At 38.4% G+C, this 19,528-nt stretch overlaps 2 protein-coding genes across 2 annotated transcripts in view; one reads left to right on the forward strand and one right to left on the reverse strand.

The window, feature by feature from the left end:
- Nucleotides 1-10,078, forward strand: part of desi2 (desumoylating isopeptidase 2) — a 15,629-nt gene extending 5,551 nt beyond the window's left edge. The window contains exons 2-5 of the mRNA XM_024297905.2: nt 1,078-1,150; nt 1,303-1,396; nt 6,154-6,295; nt 8,465-10,078. Coding sequence (XP_024153673.1) covers nt 1,078-1,150; nt 1,303-1,396; nt 6,154-6,295; nt 8,465-8,746 — 591 coding nt within the window. The 3' untranslated portion in view covers nt 8,747-10,078. The remainder of the gene's footprint in view (nt 1-1,077; nt 1,151-1,302; nt 1,397-6,153; nt 6,296-8,464) is intronic.
- Nucleotides 10,079-10,844: 766 nt separating this feature from the next.
- LOC112161368 (cytochrome P450 3A40) lies at nt 10,845-15,920 on the reverse strand. The gene is made up of 13 exons (XM_024296431.2): nt 15,770-15,920; nt 15,597-15,690; nt 15,387-15,439; nt 15,006-15,105; nt 13,736-13,849; nt 13,556-13,641; nt 13,296-13,438; nt 13,073-13,197; nt 12,897-12,981; nt 12,629-12,789; nt 12,325-12,551; nt 11,281-11,443; nt 10,845-11,202 (listed from the first exon to the last, which is right to left on the reverse strand). Exons 1-13 carry the CDS (start codon nt 15,835-15,837, stop codon nt 11,128-11,130), a joined length of 1,494 nt encoding a protein of 497 aa, XP_024152199.1. The 5' UTR covers nt 15,838-15,920; the 3' UTR covers nt 10,845-11,127.
- Between the last annotated feature and the right edge of the window lie 3,608 nt (nt 15,921-19,528).

Below are 19,528 nucleotides of genomic sequence, written 5' to 3' on the forward strand. Positions count from 1 at the left end.
AACTGGAAGGAGAAAGAATCAGGATTTTGGAGGAAGTTCTGTCCATGAAGATCTGAGCTGACATCCGGATCAGAACCATACGGCTGGACATTACTGATATTGCTTGATGTTTTTTTATGTAGCACGTGAAGATTTACACTAGCGAGACACGGAGCTATCATACTCAGACAGGGGGGATCAGGGGCGGAGCTCCAAAAGCCACGCCTCCCCAGAGGAGATTTTGGAAACGGAGGCTTCAACATGGAAACATGGCTTTTTAAGATATTATGGTTGTGGGATTTTGGTTAAAAACTTCATAATCATAATTAAAACACTATTGGGAAAGTTTTTTCAAAATAAAAGAAAATGTCACTGGGAGACTTTAATTTATCTGTCATTTCCCTTTATACAATGCAGATACTTCATGAGTTTTTTACTTCAGCTTTTCTCCCAGACACAAGTGGAAGTTTTGTAGCAATATTGGCCATAAAAATGTAATATATATATATATATATATATATATATATATGCTAAAAAAATTAACTTTTAAAAGTATAAAGGCACTTTATTTCACATTCTGAATTATAAAAACTAAGGAACTTCAATACCAAAAAGGAATTCTTCATTTTCAGTCTGAAAGCTGTGTTTTTTCCTGAAATAATCCCAAACAAATGCCCTAAAAGTCCATCAGTTCACAGTTTCTCTGAATCAATGTCACATTTTCTGGGTAAAGATTGACTCGGTTTCAGTGAATCCATTTGTAAACCCGGCACAAGCGCTTGAACGTCCTTATTGAACATTTTGCACTTTATATTTGTCTGGAACTGGTTCAAGCGTGCCCTGAATGCAGAATTAGCGCTATCAGATTTGGTGACTTCTCATCATTCTACTTCAACCTCAAACCTCTCAAACAGCTAAGAAGATGCTAACAAGCAGCTGCAGACAGCGGCTATAATCTAATCTGAAGTATAATCCAATTTGTAATTCCTCTAATATGTCAATCTTGTGCTTTCAAAGGAAGCACAGTTGTAGAATGATGATGATCAGAGGTTTGGAAGACATACCTGAAGGATTCATTTTGTCTGTCTCCTTCTTTAGTATTGGATCAATGAGTTCACCAGCTCTCTGGGCATCGGAGTCTTTCACTCAGGGATCGAGATCTATGGAAGAGGTAAGGTCAGCCTGAAACTGGACACCGGCTACATCGACTGGTCCGATGGGGTTTCAGAGAGGGAACGCTCTTTCATAGCTCAGCCATTCAGAAAAGTGTGAATGAAGGAGGACTTTCTGACCTGTTTGTGCTTTCTGGCCGTGTGACTTTAGAGTTTGCATACGGCGGACACCCCTACGCCTTCTCAGGGATCTTCGAGATCACACCAAGCGATGCAACCGAACTCGGCGAGACTTTCAAGTTCAAGTAAGTCTGTAACGCACAAGCACATCATTCAAAAAGGCAGTCAGCTGAAGAGTCAGTTCATGAGGGAATCAGAGACTGAGTCACTTTATTAGCTGATCATTACTGATGATGGTGAGTGACCACAGATGGAGCGGGTCATTCCACCAGATGATTCTAGTTTTACTTTCAAAGATTGTTTATTTGTAGTGAATTCTACCGTCAGCCTGTCCGACAGCAACGTCTGCGCTCTGACTCACTTCAAACAACCCTAACAAGATTTTATCAATTTCCTCTTTTTTCATCAAAAAGCGCAATGAGACAGTTTTTGTTGGGGGGAGTCAGAGAATTACTGGAACCAGACTTGTTGCACCACTGACACAGAAACGCGCCACATCTGTAGCTTACAGTTCATGTTCTAAAATCGAGGTTCATCCAAAGCTTTGTTCATCAACCAACATGCAGAAATTCATCCACATCCTCAGGTTTTCCCCTACATAAACCCAGGTTTTATGTAGTTTGGCCTTTTTTGGACTATTTTGGAGTTTAGCTAATACTTCAGCTACATGTTAGCTATTTTGGCTAATTTAGTTTTTTTTGCCTGTTTTGGAGTATAGCTAATACTTCAGCTACATGTTAGCTATTTTGGCTAATTTAGTTTTTTTTTTTTGTTTGTTTTTTGGCTATTTTGGAGTTTAGCTAATACTTCAGCTACATGCTAGCTATTGTGTCTGGAAAGCTGTTAAAGTTTTGGTGCTCCCTTAATTTTCTTAATTTTATTTTTTTAATTTTTTTATTTTTTTTAATATTCACTGTTGTTTGTCTGTCTGGTTGCTTTATTTAATGAGTCTGTACACAGTGCTGCTACAACGTGCAAATTTCCCTCGAGGGATCAATAAAGTATCTTTATCTTATCTTATCTTGTCTTATCTTGTGGCTAAATTAGGCTTTTTTAGGCTATTTTTGAGTTTAGCTAATATTTCAGCTACATGTTAGCTATTTTGGCTAATTTATTTTTTCTTTTGTGTTTTTTTTTTTTTTTGCTATTTTGGAGTTTAGCTAATATTTCAGCTGCTTGCTAGCTATTGAGGCTAATTCAAGCTTTTTTAAGCTATTTTAGAGTTTAGCTTATATTTCAGCTGCTTGCTAGCTACTTTTTTTTAAAAAAGATTTTCAGAAACCGGAAGCTTAAAAAAGCCAGCTTCAGCCCCGTTCGGACCGCTCTGTTTAAATATTGTCTCCTTTAAATTGGACCGTGGCCTGGAAAGGGTTGGGGACCACGGATCTAGACAATGACACCATGACAGACAATCCCTAGTTAAATGGAGTCCACAGATATACACTGAGGTGGGCCCTGTGTGAGGAAACCCTTATATGGTCATCTTCACAAACTCTTCGTCTTCAGTGCCCGTGATCCCAACAGCAAGGTAATTTATGGCTTTGTTTTTGATTGGAAAAGTACTGATTAGGTCTTTGAAACTTCCCTTAACTGACTTCAACTGGTCTGGGGCTCCATGTGGGTTGATGTAAAAATGAATTCATCAATGTATTATCATCAAAGTGTAACATAGGATAGTTAAATGCTTTTATTTAGCTGGTCTTTCTGGGTTTCATTTTCACATTTTTTAATTAACAAGATTCAGTGTCTGCTTGTGGAACTCCCAGCAATGTGAACATTAATCTGTTATTCTGAAACCTGACCTCATCCAGACACTTAATGCCTGGTTGTGAGTAATCTATCTCCTCTGAGATCTGCTCTATTGTCTCACTTTTCCAAAGCGAGTGGCAGCTCAGCTGCTGCACCAGCAACACAAACCTCGGTGAAGCAAAAGGCTCTGCAGGCAGATGTGCATCTAAAAATGTTTTAGTTGGATATGAAAATAAGTGGGCAACAAGATAAATGTATATTTTTGGCTGATCTTGATGAACTGAGATAAATGCAAATGGTGTAACATGTGGATCACAAAGGTACGATTGTGTCTCAGCCGTGCAGATCATCTCAAAATAAAGCAGTATTTCCTGTGAGGTTTGCAACTCACCGGTTGGGCGTAAAATGGAGGCAATAATAATAGTTTTGTAGATTTGCCCACCTAAAAATGTCAGTCATCATAGTGGTAGGTTCGTTTGAACAGAGAAATCCAAAAAAATCAAGAAATTGACCTTAATAATTTATTGATATTTGATTTCCTAGTAACCATTAAGAGTTCTGGGTCACACAGACCAGTTAGAGTCTCTCGATCAACCTGTCCCCTGAACCAAAGGTACCTGTTTGAACCTGTAGAGAAGATACCTCTCCACAGAACTCCAAACTCTCGCTTTACGGGTTGAAGGGAGAAGATTGTAGACCGGAATGGACTACAGAACCATCAACAAGAGTTAAGGTGGGCAACTGTTGGTGCCATAACAAGATCATCAATCCACCAATTGGTCTGGGGCTCCAAACAAGGTCTGACCTGGTGGGGTTTCTATGATCTATGAGAATCTGCCTCAAACAACACGGTTAGAGTTAGATGATGATCCCAAAGCAGCTGGAACCGTAGTCACCAAGAACACCATTGGTGATACTTAACACTGCAGTGGTTTAGCATCTTGCAGTGCTTGTAAAGTCCTCCTGCTTACGAAGGCACGTGTGCAGGCCCGACTAAAGTTTACCAATGAACACCTTGTGATTAGGAGAAGTTTCTGTTGGTCAACTCAACCCCTCGTGTTTGGAGGAAGAGAAATGCTCCCTATGACCCTAAGAACACCATCCCCACTGTCAAGTATGGAGGTGGAAGCATTATGCTTTGGAGGTGTATTTCTGCGCTTCACCATGTCAATCTTAAGTGAGGCTTAAAATGGGTCATGGATGGGTCTTCCAACCGGATAGTGACCCAAAACATACAGCCAAGGAAACCATGGAATGACTGAAGAAGAAGCAGATCAAGGTCATAGGGTGGTGCGGCCAGTGACCTCAGTCCTATAGAAAACTAATGGAAAGAGCTGAACCTCAAAGTTGCCAAGTGACAGCCAAGAAATCTCAAGGATTGGAAATCATTTTCCAAAAATTCCTCCTAATATGTGGAGAAACCTCCTCATCAACTACAAGAAACATCTGATCTCTGCACTTGCTAATAAAGGTTTTGCCACATGGCACTAAGTCTTTCTGGTTCAAATCCTTATTTCCCACAATGAAATACAATTCTATAAATCATTTGAAGTCATTTTCTTGATTTTCTTTGAAGTTTTCTCTTTCTCACTGGTCAAAGAAACCTGCCATTAAAATGACAGTATGTCTGTTTCTTTTTAAGTGGACAAATACTTATTTCCTCCACGGTAACACAACAGGATCAGCTCACACTCACTCACAATTCTGTATCAAGGATTGACGATAATCACATCTTTTCATCTGGCTTCACGCCACATATACGTTCTTCATGCTTGATTGAACTCTCTGAACAGAAGAAAGAAAACGAACAAAAATGAGAACCGAGGTAGAAAAGTTCCTCTATTTTTTGTTTTAATCCGAAACGGATTGGAATCAGGGAAGCAGCAGCATCTGGTTGATAGTGTGTGGATCTCCTCTCTAAGCTACTGTCCATTACTTCTGCTCTAGTTGATGTGGCCTTCAGAGAGACACGTGCACATTCGCTGTTTCCATGAAGGCCAGTAGGCCAGCATGGATCACAAACGCCTATATGTCACAGACGCCAAGTGAATCAGCACAGACTTGGATCATATTTGGTTTCAATTGGCTAAAAAGGGGAGGCTAGCGTTTGTAATACTTAATGGTAGAGAATGGCTAAAAACACATTATATCATTTAGAGAACAAGTCAAAGTCAAGGCCCAGGGGCCGGATCCGGCCCTCCAGATCATTTTTTTTTTATTGTTATTAATGCCCCAATGTTATCATGTTCTTATTTCTAACTTGTATAATTTTGACAAAATATTATGGAGAGTAAAATATTGAAAGTTATTTAAGGTTTAATTTGATTTATTCTGGAATAATATTCCTGCTTTTTTATTATAATTATGTTAAATAGTTACTGTTTTTTTTTAAAAAATGTATTCTGCTAGCTTTTTGGACTATTTACTAAGATTTTTTAATGCTATTTTGGAGTTTAGCTAATATCTCAGCTACACGTTAGCTGTTTTGGCTAATTTAGGTTATTTTTTGTTTGTTTTTTAGGTTGTTTTGGAGTTTAGTTAATATTTACAAGCTATCTGTTTTGGCTAATTTAGTCTTTTTTCATTTGTTTAATCTGTTTTAGAGTTTAGCTTATAGTTCAGCTACATGCAAGCTGCTTTAGCAAGTTTTTTAGGCTGTTTTGGAGTTAGGCTAATATTTACACGCTAATTGTTTTTGCTAATTTAGACTGTTTTCAATTTTTAGGCTATTTTGAAGTTTTACTATTTTTTAAGCTACATGCTAGCTGTTTAGGCTAACCTATGTTTTTTTTTAATTTGCCATTTAGCTAATATTTTAGCTGGCTATCAGCTTCAGTGTTTTCAGCAATCCATTTCAGCATCAATTCAGCTTACATCATTTACACTAGTATTATCACAGGTAATGCTATATATCAAGTTCATAATTATGATAAAAAGTTGTGGTTTTAAAGTTTTTGTAATTTAGTTTTAGTTTGTTCAATAAATGTTTATTTATTTCCTGTTCAGACCACAACCTAAGGTGTGTTTTGGATTTATATCTCCCTGTGCGATTGAGTTTGACACCCCCGCTGTAGAGTTTTCTCAGTCATGACGGGGACGGATCCTCACTACAAACTCTCTCTTGCTTCTGCAGAGAAGCCATAGTCCTGGGCAGCACGGACTTCACAGAGGACGACGTGGAGCGCATCGTGGAGGAAATGGGGAAGGAGTACAAAGGCAATGCCTATCACCTCATGCACAAGAACTGCAACCACTTCTCCTCAGCACTGTCAGAGGTGAGACACCCGTGACTTCTGGGGTTATTGCAGGTTTTTTTGAAGCGTCTCACAACCTCTTTCTAGTGATGCAACACAAACCCACAAGCTCCACTTATCTTATATCGGCATAAATACACCTGTTTTTCTGCTCTGGGTGAAAGGGCTTGAACTAGTTGTGTGTGAGTCCAATCAGCTTATGCTGGAGTGACTAATGAGAAGGAGTCTTAACAGTTAGCATCTAGTGCTCAGATGGGGATTAGGACACGGATACAAGCCCTGACATGCTTAACCAGCTGACACACACACACTTCCAGTAAACGGCACCCACCGAAATCCTTTAAAAAGAGTTCACACCTGAATAGATTTCTAAACAGGTGTTGAGTAAATGTTTGTAATGTTTGCGTACTGACATGGGAAGGTTTCTGAAAGCTGAAGGGAAAACGGTTGTGGTTGCAGTTTGAAAAACAAAAATATGAGCAGATGAAGGTTTGATGCTGTAGACGTCCTTTTTGACACAAGCTGCCCCCTCGTATTGTTGGTGTCGTTATGTAAGGCGGTTATGTGTGCCTGTCTGAGCAGACACAAAATCAGAATCAGGAACGAGCAGCAGTTCAACGTAAGGTCTGCGTTTGAAACGAGGGGAGGTTCTTGCCATCCTTTTCACTGCTCTCCTCTCCTACCCGCTGCAGACTGCGGACATGTATCTCAATAGTGATCTGACAGATGCGACAGAATCGCCCGACGAGACGATTTCATCAGAACGACTAAAGTCTGTCTGTTTTTTTATGTCGTATTCTCACTCAGCTAGCGTGGGTTTTTAAAGCAGCGTATGTTCGGGTTTGCTGCTCGTCTTTCATGACTCCGTGCTTCCTCCTCGTCCTCCTCGTCCTCCTGGCTGAAGCGATGAGGTCATCTGGGTAGTCATCAGACATGAGAGCAACCACACACTTTTTTCTGCTCTTGCATCACAGGAAGCAGAAAACTTTTTTTTTTTTGCCACCTCAGCAAATGATTAGTCATCATATTTCAAAATCTGGACGTTAAAATGGGCCAATAATTGTAACTCATACAAAGAATGGAGCGACATGTGTAGGCGGAGAACCAGTCAGGATTATTCACTCTGTTTACAACCCAAATCCAATAAAATAGTGTTTTTCTCATGTTCATATTGGGATTAATAGAGTATCATGAAGGAATGATATGCATGAATATATGCATATTCCTATAAAATATTGATGTTTTAAAATCACAATTCAACATGTTTAGATCTGTAAATTTTAGTGTTTTTGCTCATCATTTTACACTTTTATTTTTTATAAAATTTTGACTTTTTTGCTCAAAATTCACCATGTTTATTCCTATAAAATTCAGACTTTTTTGTCATAATTCTACATATTCATTCCTATATGTTAAAGTTTTTGTTGTAATTCTACACATTTATTTTTATAAAATGTTGACTTTTTTGTTATAATTTACCTGTTTGTCCCTATAAAATTCAGACTTTATTGTCATAATTCTACATGTTTATTCCTATAAAATGTCGACTTTTTGTCATAATTCTAACGTTTATTTCTATAAAATATTGACTTTTTTTCATAATTCTAACGTTTATTTCTATAAAATGTTGACTTTTTTGCTCATATTTCTTCACATTTATTCTTGTAAAATATTGTCTTTTTTGTCATAATTCTACATGTTTATTTCTATAAAATGTTGTCTTTTTTGTCACAATTCTACATATTTATTTCTATAAAATGTTGACTTTTTTGCTCATATTTCTTCACATTTATTCTTGTAAAATATTGACTTTTTGGACATAATTCTACACATTTTTTCTTATAAAATGTTGACTTTTTTTGTTATGATTTTACCCATTAGTCCCTATAAAATTCAGATTTTATTGTCATAATTCTACATATTTATTCCTATAAAATGTTGAATTTTTGTCATAATTCTACATATTTATTCCTATGAAATGTTGACTTTTTGTCATAATTCTACATGTTTATTCTTCTGAAATATCGACTTTTTTGTCATAATTCTTCACTTTTATTCTTGTAAAATGTTGACCTTTTGTCATATTTTTACTCGTACATTTTTTACTTCATTTTCATTTACTTTTTTATTTTTATAGTCATAGGATGCTGCTTTTTGAGTGATTGTTGTTCATGTCCTCTGGTTTCTCAGACCCTGTGCGGTCGGGAGATCCCCCGTTGGGTGAACCGTCTGGCCTACTTCAGCTCCTGCGTGCCGTTCCTCCAGAGCTGCCTGCCCAAAGAGTGGCTGACCCCAGCTGCCTTACAGTCCAGCGTGAGCCAGGAGCTCCACGCCGGAGGCGGCGAGCTGGAGGAGGCAGAGGACGCCGCGGCCACCGCCTCCCTCGCTTCGATGTCGCCTTGCTCGCCTTCATCCTCCTCCAGCCCCTCGTCGTCCTTTCCGCGTCATAGCCGCATCCAGCCCCGCCGATAGAGACGGTCGTCTGTCAGAGCGCCTGCAGCCCAGCTGAAGCCAAATGTTCCGCCACTGTCCTGGAGGGAGGAGCTGAAGCTGCTCTGGTGGAGAACGTGAGCCAAAACTCTGCACCGAGCTACAGACGAGGACTTTGTGTTGCAGATATAAGTTGGAAACGGTCACACACACATCCTAAAATCAGATTTCTTCACAAGCCTCCTTTTATAATTCAAGCAATTGACCAGCCACGTTGAGATTTTACTAGCTTAACGACAAACGACTGTTGCTTTAGGTACAGATCATCTTTCAACGATCACGCTCACTGACGTCCGCTATCATCCTCACCTCAAACTGCAAAATGCTCCGAGAGAGGCCGTACTTGAACTTGTTAGATCGTAACCAAATGAGGCTGAAAGGTTTGTCTGGTAAATATTACATCTGTCGTATTTAAAATGTTTGAACGTTTGCCTGTTACAGATGGAATGATGTCCTCAAAACTCCAAATCAGGATGTCCGATTTCTTGTTTTTTTTATTGTTTTCTATCACAGTTGGCTGACAACCAGATGTACAATCAGACTAACCAGACCCGATCTCTGTCTTTGAGATGCTTTTAATAAGTGATGACTTTTTTTCCCTTTGATATGAAACTTGTTGCATCTGAACAGTTTCCACCTGACGTGTTTCGACTCTCCGCAGACCTTTTGTCATGAAGCTACAGCCACTTCTTAAATGTATAAATTGGGTAATAAATCAGAGTGCATACGTGTTCTCCCAGTAGCAGCTACCACAGTGCCTTTGAGCAAGGTACTTTCTTCTAAGTGTGTCTGCAGAGAAAACTCGCTTTGGTGCAGAAATCTTCAATTTTTTAAAATTTTGTTTGATGTTGTGGGGAGAAAATAGTGAAGACACATGCAGGTCTTTTCTTAAAAAAGCTCGTTTTTCTCATCAGTGGGAAACTCTACCAGCTGTTCACAACTCAAATGCTGCAAAACTCATTTTTCTTTTATTCCGTCTGAACTTTCTTTTATGATGGATGTTTGAGGATAATCAGATCTGATCACCGTTTTTGGGCCTTTTTGTCAATTTTCTTTGTGTTTGATCAACTCAGGATCCTTGGACATTTGGTTCTAATCCCTTCAGAACTTTTTTACCCCACTTCCCGTGTGCTGAACTGCTTGTAGTCACTCTGTAGACGACGCACTGTAGTTTTATACTCTTGGATCAAACGAAAAGAAAGAGCTTTGATTTCTGACGTGTGTTTGTGAGCCCGTCCTGCCTTTTTCTTCTTGTATCTGCATGAATGTGTGAGTGTGTTTATACTTGTATAATAAACGGTTTCTATCAACAAACTGTTGACTGGGTCACATTATTACTGTCACGCCACATTAAAACTATATTTTTCTTTAAGATGTTTAAATTTATAATCATTTTATATTCTGTTTTTAATTTAGCAAATCTATTAGGAAACCAGCTCATTTCATGGCATGAAAGTAATAGTTTATCTGAAAAAGATTCACTAAAAAAACAGTCCCACATCGCCCTCTGCTGGTCATTTATTTTAATTTAATCTAATTTTTACTTTTTGTTGCATAATTCACATCACAAATTCTGTTTTCAGAAAATAATTTTTTAAATTATAATGGGAATTTTTTTTGTTCCAATTTCTTCATGTTAGATTTATATTGAGACAGTCGCACAAGATATGAAACATTTGTCATTTTTGCGTTTTAATGCATTAATTCCCAAAGTAATTCATGTGGGATTTCAAAATAACTAGTCATGACTTTTGATAATTCTAATTTTATAAATTATATTTGTCTTGTATTCTATTCTTGTGCCAGTATCAGTTTTTGTTTCGGACAAATAGTAAAATTATGAAGTATTTTTGTTTCACTAAATATTAAAAGGAAATCCTTGATGCAGAATAAAACACATTATCTGCTCTAAAACATGCAAAACACACAATTCACTTTCAGGTAATATTTATTTTGTAATTTTAAAACTGTAGTTATATATTTATGAATAAGATCAGGATAAGTGAGGATTTTATAATTGTGTGAGGTGATTTCAACATCAATTTAAGAAACTTTCTTTGAGCAGTAAAAACAATCCACAGATTTTTAACAAACTTTATTATTAATTTGATTGTTTTTAGTATTTTCTTCATCTAAAAAGTTTATGAAAGAACTTAATATTAGATAAAAATACATTTTTTTGACACATAACTTTTGAGCTTCACAAACATGATGATGGTCAGAGAAAACAGGTAGAAAAACTGTTTTAAAAATAGGATTACAAATCTTCTAGAAAAAAAAACATGCACAGATTGTATCGATTAAAAAAAAAAAAAAAAAGATCCAACCCCATGAGACTGTATCTGTGGGTTTATGTCTCTTGATCATTGTTTTCTGGGAACAAACTTGAGTTTTATAGGCATGAGAGGTTGAAACTTCCAGTCGAACTGCAGAGGAATCTAAAAGAAACAAACACATTTATGTTCAGTGACACTGCAACTGAAGAAGAGACCGTCAGTATAAAGATAACGTCCTACCAGAGTGTCTTTGCACGTTTCCAGGCTGTAGTTCTGCAGGAGACGGACAATAACCATCTTCATGACCAGGAGCGCGTAGCGCATCCCGACACAGTTACGAGGACCCAAACCAAAGGGCATGTATGCATACGGGTTCAGATCCCCCTCATTTTCCTTACTGAACCTGCAGAGACCAAACAGTTCTAAGTTAAAACGGATATTTAAATAAAAACTCAACATGAATGTAAGATTGCTCTCCAGACTTCAGGAAGACTGTGAAGGTTTCTGGCTGTTTGGATCCTAGTTTGATTTCCTGTGTTTTACTAAAACATGGTAACAGGCCTGTGACTTAGTGCAATTTATTTATGAGTTTACATATGTGAGCCTCATGGTTCATACAGAGGAGGTCTGACAATAATCCAGCGACAAAGTTGGAAAGTCCAGGTTTCTGTTCCTTCCTCTAGTTCATTTGAAAGCACCGTAACTGCCCTTGCAGGACTCATCGTTCCTCTATTGACATCCCCCAATAGAGTGTTACCAGTAGGCATCACTCTATTGGCATCAATAGAGTGAAACCACTATCACACAAATGGATTTCACTCCTATTCGTCTGGTCTTTCTCAGATTTTCACCTCAAAACCCTCAGACACCATGTTGGAAAACCACCTTTGAAACCAATGGCAAGCCACTTGCACAAGTGTCCATCAAACGTGGAATACCACGATGACACTTTGTCCCCACTGCTGTTCTACATAGGTCTGTACCCCCTCAGCCAAATAATCAACATGACTGGCTATGGATACCAACTCAGAAATGGGGCCACCATCAGTCACCTCCTCTATATGGATGACATCAAGCTATACGCTAAGAGCGAGTGGGACATTGACTCCCAGATCCACACCACCAGGATCTACAGTACTGACATTGGGATGTCATTCGGGCTTAAGAAATGCAGCCAGATGGTGACAAAGTGAGGCAAAGGGTCTCACTCCCTCTGGTAGAGGCCTGGGAGCTTGAGGGAGTATTCTTTATGCAATATTGGTGCAATCTCCCTTCTTTGGTTACCTTTCAGGTCGGAAAAGCTCAGGAGAACTCCAGTAGCGTGGGTCTTTGTGCAAATTCACCACAGGAATTCCAATCACTGTCCCTTCAGGAATGGTGTATCCCTGGATCTCAACAGTCTTCTTGCAGCCCCTCTCAAGCCGAGGTGCTGTAGGGAGCAAACGCATTGACTCCAAAATGACCTGGTCCAGGTAGTGCAGGTTGTTCAGGTCTTCGTAGGAAACGGAGGCCTAAAGCGAGCAAACAGATACAGAATAAGGAGGAAATCCTCTATAACCAGAAATGGAAATAGATTGAGATTTCCTACGTTTTTCTGCAAGTTAGCATCAATTTCTTTCTGCAAGGTGCGCATTGCATCAGGGTTTGTGGCCAGGTTGTAAAAAATAAAAGACAGAGTGGTGCTGGTTGTCTCATAGCCACCTAAGATAAAGGTGAAGGCCTGAGCAACAATCTCCGGTTCAGTCAAGCCTGCAACCAAACACAAACATATTTCCCTCAAGTTTCACCTTTAGTCTGTTATTTTATATGGCAAAATGTTGGTACGAGACATCCGACACACAGTTAGAGATCAATACCTTTACTTGGCTGTTCTTGTTCGTTCTTTATCTCCGTTTCTGGTATCTCACTCTGAACCATCACCTGCAGGAAGTCCTGTCGAGTCTAAATTGTCCCAGAAAACATGATATTTCGCTTTAATTAAAAAAATCTTTATAATAACGCATTCTTTTTCTTTTTTTTAGATAACACTTACAGATTCTCCTGCTTTATGCTGTTCTTTGAATTTCTTAATGATGCTAAATAAATAATCCGACTCTGCTTTGGGGAACATTTCAACTTTGAAGAGCTTCAACAGACGAGCGCCAAAAGGAAAAATCACTGAAAGTAAAAAGACTTGTTTAGCAAAACTCACGATTATCTGACATCAACCTAGAAATTCTCAGTGCACTGTGAGAAAGTACATCAGGCATACATACTTAAAAAAATAAATGGCCAAAAATTGATGTTTAAAAGCTTCTGGATGTGGATGTTTACAGGGTCCTCTGGATTGTTAATCGAGTCGATCTCCACACTAAAGGATGCACTGGCCACGGTATCCAAACTGTATGGAGCCACAAATCTACAACAAAGGAGAATTACATTAGTAAATAGTCATTTCAATTTGAAAATGTTTGATGTTGAATCAAGTGTTTGGTGAATAAATACACCAGGATTATAAATATCATTAAAAACCTACTGTTTGACATTGATGGGTTCATCCAAATTGGTTTGTTCCAGCTTTTTGAGAAGCCGGTCCGCGTAGGAAGCAACAATGGGGAAAACCTTTAGGAGATATTACAGACAGAGTCATGTTTACAACACAGCTAACACATTTCAAGTGTTTGTATTGCTGTCATTTTGACACCCTAAAACCAACCTTTTTGAGTCTTCCGCTGGTGAAGCATGGAGAGATTGTGCTGCGAATCCGTTTCCACCTTTCATCCTTAACCATTGAGATTCCATCCTGGAACGGTCCGGGAACATCCGTGTCCTGAGGAGGAACAATTCAGCGTCGGGTTAGTTAATACTGAGCTTCCTATAAGTTTGAAATCAACAAGAACAAAAGGATTAACTTTCCAACAGTTGACATCCACATGAGAGAGAGAGTAGGATAAAGTGGGTTTGAATCTCTAAATCCTAAAATAATGAAACATTCTGGCTTTGCAAGTACAGAATTAATCAGGAAAACAGAGGCGTAAACACAAACTAAATACACAGAAGAAATTAATCTAAACGTATCTATATTAACCCTTTGACACCTATTAATAATAAGGTAATCCTGACATCTGACTGCCACCAGACTGCCATCTGACTACCACTGGACTGCCACTGGACTGCCACTGGACTGCCACTGGACTGCCGCCTTACTGCCATCTGACTGCCGCTGGACTGCCACCGGACTGCCACCTGACTGCCACCTGACTGCCATCTGACTGCCATCTGACTACCACCGGACTACCACCGGACTGCCACCGGACTGACACTGGACTGCCACTGGACTGTCACTGGACTGCCGCCTGGCTGCCACCGGACTGCAGCCTGACAGCCGCCAGACTGCCACCGGACTGCCACCGGACTGCCACCGGACTGCCACCGGACTGCCGCCGGACTGCCGCCGGACTGCCGCCTGACTGCCGCCTGACTGCCGCCTGACTGCCGCCTGACTGCCGCCAGACTGTTATCTGACTACCACCGGATCGCCACCGGACTGCCGCCTGACTGCCACCTGACTGCCACCTGACTGCCACCGGACTGCCGCCTGACTGCCGCCTGACTACCACCGGACTGCGGCCTGACTGCCTCTGTCTACATTCAAAACCATGCCAATAATAAAAAAAAAAAACTGGGTGACAGCATAAATTCTTCAAATTAGTGCTGATGCCTATGTCATCTGACAGCGACAGATATTGTGACAATATCATTAGTTTTCTTGCTTAAATTCACCTTTTCTTGGGTGGGGGTTACACTTCAAGCATCACACTCTCACACACAGTGCTGTTGAGTAAACACCTAAATGATGCAATCCTTCATCACACTTAAGGTTCTTTTAGAAAAGACTACAAGGCAACTCCCTCCCTGCCCCACCCCCAAACACACACAATAGATGGACTCCAGAGATCAATGTCATCAATGTCGGATCCTCTTACCCTCCGATTTGTAAACACGGTGTAACATTCCTTCACCATTATCGTTTTGATCATCTCGGGATCTGCCACTATCAGCACCGGGCTTCGTCCGTCATACAACCTGAGGAAACAATTTGTGGGAAATATTAATGAAATAAAAAGTTCATGAAACATCATTTTAGAGAAAACATTTTATCAAAAGAAAAGTTTTCAAACATAATGATGATAACACTTTTGAGCATGAATAGGAGTTGCAATTAGATATTTATACTTCATAGAAAAGTTTTTTGTTGGCTTAAAACAAAGTCATTTTGTACCGGACAACTGGTTATAAATCTGAAGTGTAACTTCTACTCAATTATGCCATTGTCTTATATGAATAATGCAAACTCGTGAACTCACCCCCAGACATCTCCATACTTGGTCTGGCACTCCAAGTCAAAAGCCAAAATTCCCTTCACAAAAAGAAACAGTTATAATCAATGTAATCCCTGTTACCAAGACAACGAGATGTCATCGTTCAGTCCAAATGACACCCACACTAAATAATTGCAACAACAGTGGCACTTTCATGATTTCCAGCTGTTGCATCACTTCCAGTTTGATGCCTACCTTCCTCAGTCCGAATATTGTCCCAACAAAAGGTAGAGGTCTCGGTCCGGGTATGTTCAGGTTTTTGAAGAATCTGTGAGGCCATGATCCATACCTTATGACAGGAAACAAAGAACAAGAATGAAGGCTGTGAGAGAACTATATCACTAAACAGACTGGATAAACTAACGTACAGCCACAAGAGGGCGAACAGAAGAGCCAGCAGAGTCCAGGTTGTTGGTGAAAACAGAGTGAAAATCATCCTGAGTGTTTCTGTCTCACTGTGCAAACTCACAGCTGAATGAGGAAATGGGCTGAAACTCTGCTTTTAAAGCCTCCTGCAGCAGTGGGAGGAGTCCCGAAACCAAACACCCAGGTGAGTTTGTTGACAGAGGCCTTAAAGACACACGGACATGACCTACGACCTGCTCACCGCACCTTGGAAACGCAGCTGTTTTATTGGGGAGAAAATCATTTCCTTAAATGGGAAGTTGTACACACTTGTCCATTAAAGGAACAAAGACACAGAAAAGATGAATAACTTTTCTTAAAGACAAACTAAATAAAGTTTTAAGATGACAAAGAAATTTAGAGCAAAACCAAGAACAATAGAAAAACACAAAAGAATAAGGAGCACTATTTTAATCTGAGAAAGAAGATTAATAATCTATCAATTTTCTGTATCATTTCCCATATAACAAAGTTTTTGGGCCCAATTTCAAAACCTTAATTTGACCTACATACCACTGGGATTCATGGGACTTGGGTAGTCTTCTCTTCTGGCAGATCTCAGCCACAAACAAACTACACCATGGCCATAAGTCTGCCAAATGTTTCCCGCAGAAACCATATTTTCCCCATCAACGAGCCGCCATTTATTTTTGTTCTGGCCCAACACCTGACTGCCAAATCTGGGCCAAAGCACACCACAGCAAGGCCAGATGTCAGCCAAATGTTACTCGCAAAAAACATACCTGGGCTAAATAAGTGCCAATAAATATTCCATCTCTGGCCGAAGCCAGCAACCAAAAATATTTGAAGACCAATTTTCTAACAGTTTCCTTCATTTTCTATTAGTTTCCATAACTAAAAATATTGGGATCTTTTTTTTCTATTTAAATATAATTGATTGGGGATAATTTAGCATATTCAAATAAACTTTTTATTTTGAACAATAAATAAATGATATGATTTTTTTCTATGTTTAAGTACCTAAATATCAAAAGTAAAATTTTCATGGTTTAGAACCTTGTTAAAACCAACAATGGTTAAGTTAAACATTCTTTATTAAAAATACAAAATGAAATATACAGAACCATTCAGGGGCTCTTTAAGAGTTGCTGGAGCCTATCCCTACTGGCTCAGGGGGAAGGGTTCCCGGACAGTCCAGCAGTCTATCACATGGCCACACAGGCAGACACATTTTATCAGCTGCTCTCAATGTACTTTCCTTAAGGCTAGGAAATATATAAATATTAGGAAAAAACAGAATAAATATAACAATTTTAATCAAACTTATTTGAGCAAATTTGTCTCAAATTTTGAGTAAAAACTACTCTATTTGAGTAAACCATAGATAACTATTATCCCACTTTTTCAATTTTCATAAATTGTTATAATATTTTAGGATCTTTAAAAATAGAACATTGTGTTTAGGTTAAATTCATGCTTAAATAAATGGTAAAAACTGTTAGACGTCACCAATTTCTTAAAAATGTGTTAAAAAATTAAACTTGAAACACAATTAAGTTTTTCCAGACTCTAAAAAAATATTTTCAGGTTTTAAGATGTCAAAAATCATACACAGAAAATAAACCGATTGTAAAATAATGATAACGCAATCAAATGAAATTCAGTTTATGAATCTAAGCGAACATTGAATAAAATAGTAAAAGAGTTTGGTAAAGAGAAAACTGATTAAATTAGGAACATGAGCTCACAAGAAAAACGGTTTCATTGATGTGCAGCATATTTTTAATTAAACGGATAGCCAGTTTTAGGACTTGAAAATGTTTCTCAAAAGTTCACCCAACAGGGCAAGAATATCTCTAATAAAGCACGTCGATTTCCCTCATGTTCCTCTTCTTGCAAGGAGAAAAGCTGAGCTGAAAACGTGAGGTTTAAAATGAGGAAATTAAAAGAGAATTCAGAAACTGATTAGATTTGCTGAGGGAGCAAAAGCTTAAAAAGCTCAGTTTGGATACACTATGACTCTGGATTTGATTAAATCTTTATATTTTCACAATATATTGCTTATGATTCAGAATCTTTCCAGAACATATAAATAAGAAATATTATGATATTTATTTTTAAACATTGAGGATTTAATACTTCATAATCACAGCATGGAGTTTGGCATCTGAGTCTGTCTCGATTATCGTTGGACACTCGTGGTTCCTTCCTTAATATATGTAGTTTTTACTGAACGTATGTCTGCACTTTTTTCTGCTTGTAATAGTTTGTATTCTCAATTATTTTGAGAAATGTAACAAGAATAGAGAATGACATGCTACTGTTTTAGGATAACAATTCAGAAATCCCAATAAGTGAAAATCAAAATTGTAAAAGTAAATTTGCAATTAAAATTGGGAAATGGAGTAAATATATTCTGTTTTTTGGTCCGTAGAAATAAAAGGGTCATTTTACATTTCCTGGATTGGGTACATGCTCAAAAGATTTCCATTTATGGAAGCATTTCTATATAAGGAGTGCAAAAGGATTTATATAAAAATAGAGCACATCCTGTTTACTATCTAGATGAAAGGACACACCTTAAACAGGTCACTTGTCTATTAAAGGACAACATTTCACATAATAAAAGATTACCCTATTGTTCAAACTAAATGGGAGTGTGCAAACAACATATTCAAGAACTCTCAAACTTAAGCCACCATACCATAATAGGCACAGAGAACACCACATAAAAGGTTCAACTAGAAAGAACAGCATTAGATGAAAATGGCTTCAGTCTTTCTCTTAAGTGCAAATTGATTTTTATGGGTTTTCTTTTAATCATAACTTTGTGTTTTTTTTTTTATTTATATTCATCTAAAAATTCAAATGCAATAACTTTTAAAAACTGGATAACCTTAAGTGAAAATTGAACTCAGTAGAGTTGAAAATAACTTTTTGTTTAATTATTTTAGTGGAATTATATTAAAATGACTAAGTGTGTCAACTGGTAAAATGGATCACTTTTACATTAAAAAAATATATTCTTTAAAAAATTAAATTGTGGGTTTTGTTCATCTTTCCAGTACAACCATTGCTTTCCAGCAAAGCATTTGTTTGTACACTACTGCTCACGTGATTGGTGATAAAACACCGAATCAAGCTGTAAATTCAGCTGAACTTCACTCCTCCCCTCCTGTCAGGTCTTACCAAACAAGGCTTGCTTACATGTGTCGTCTTATCTGAGTCATAAGGAATCAATAAACCTGCAAACCCAGATTCTCCGCTTGAACCATGTTAGGGCAAACAAAAACAGCAATAAAAGAGAGGAAGAGTTGTGTTGCTTTTAGTTACAGTACCGGTGAGGTGTTGACACCACAAACGTGAACTACTGATGACCCTGAAGCTGTAGTTCACCATGAACTCACCATTTCCCACGTTTGGATCACGAGGGATTGGGGAAGTAGAGCCCGTGAGACCAAACCGTTTCCTTTTCAGCTGTTTAGTTGGTCAAAGGACTTCACAGTGACATCATCACAAGAGTAATTAACCCTTTTCTAAACCCCTATCTCATTAACATGATCCAAACTTTCCTTTAAATAAATGTGCAGAACTTGGACCAATTTCTGCCCTGTAGTTCATCATCGTTCCACTAGGGGCAGTAGAAGGGCTCATTTCAAAATGGCTGCTTCCGTGAAATGTCAAAAACACTTTTGGCGGGAAAGGTTTTGCATATTTGAAGGAGAAAAAAAACTCATCTATTGTTATTTATTTTTGTAAAT

This window comes from Oryzias melastigma, linkage group LG15 (genome assembly GCF_002922805.2).
Source record: "Oryzias melastigma strain HK-1 linkage group LG15, ASM292280v2, whole genome shotgun sequence".
In the NCBI taxonomy this organism is placed as follows: domain Eukaryota; kingdom Metazoa; phylum Chordata; class Actinopteri; order Beloniformes; family Adrianichthyidae; genus Oryzias; species Oryzias melastigma.

Excerpts from the sequence above, each read along its gene's own strand:
- LOC112161368 (XM_024296431.2), bottom strand. The coding sequence starts at position 15,837 with ATGATTTTCACTCTGTTTTCACCAACAACCTGGACTCTGCTGGCTCTT. Across the intron at positions 13,850-15,005 it reads CCGTGTTTACAAATCGGAGG|GACACGGATGTTCCCGGACC; the intron begins GTAAGAGGATCC and ends GTTCCTCCTCAG. Across the intron at positions 11,203-11,280 it reads AAACGTGCAAAGACACTCTG|ATTCCTCTGCAGTTCGACTG; the intron begins GTAGGACGTTAT and ends TGTTTCTTTTAG.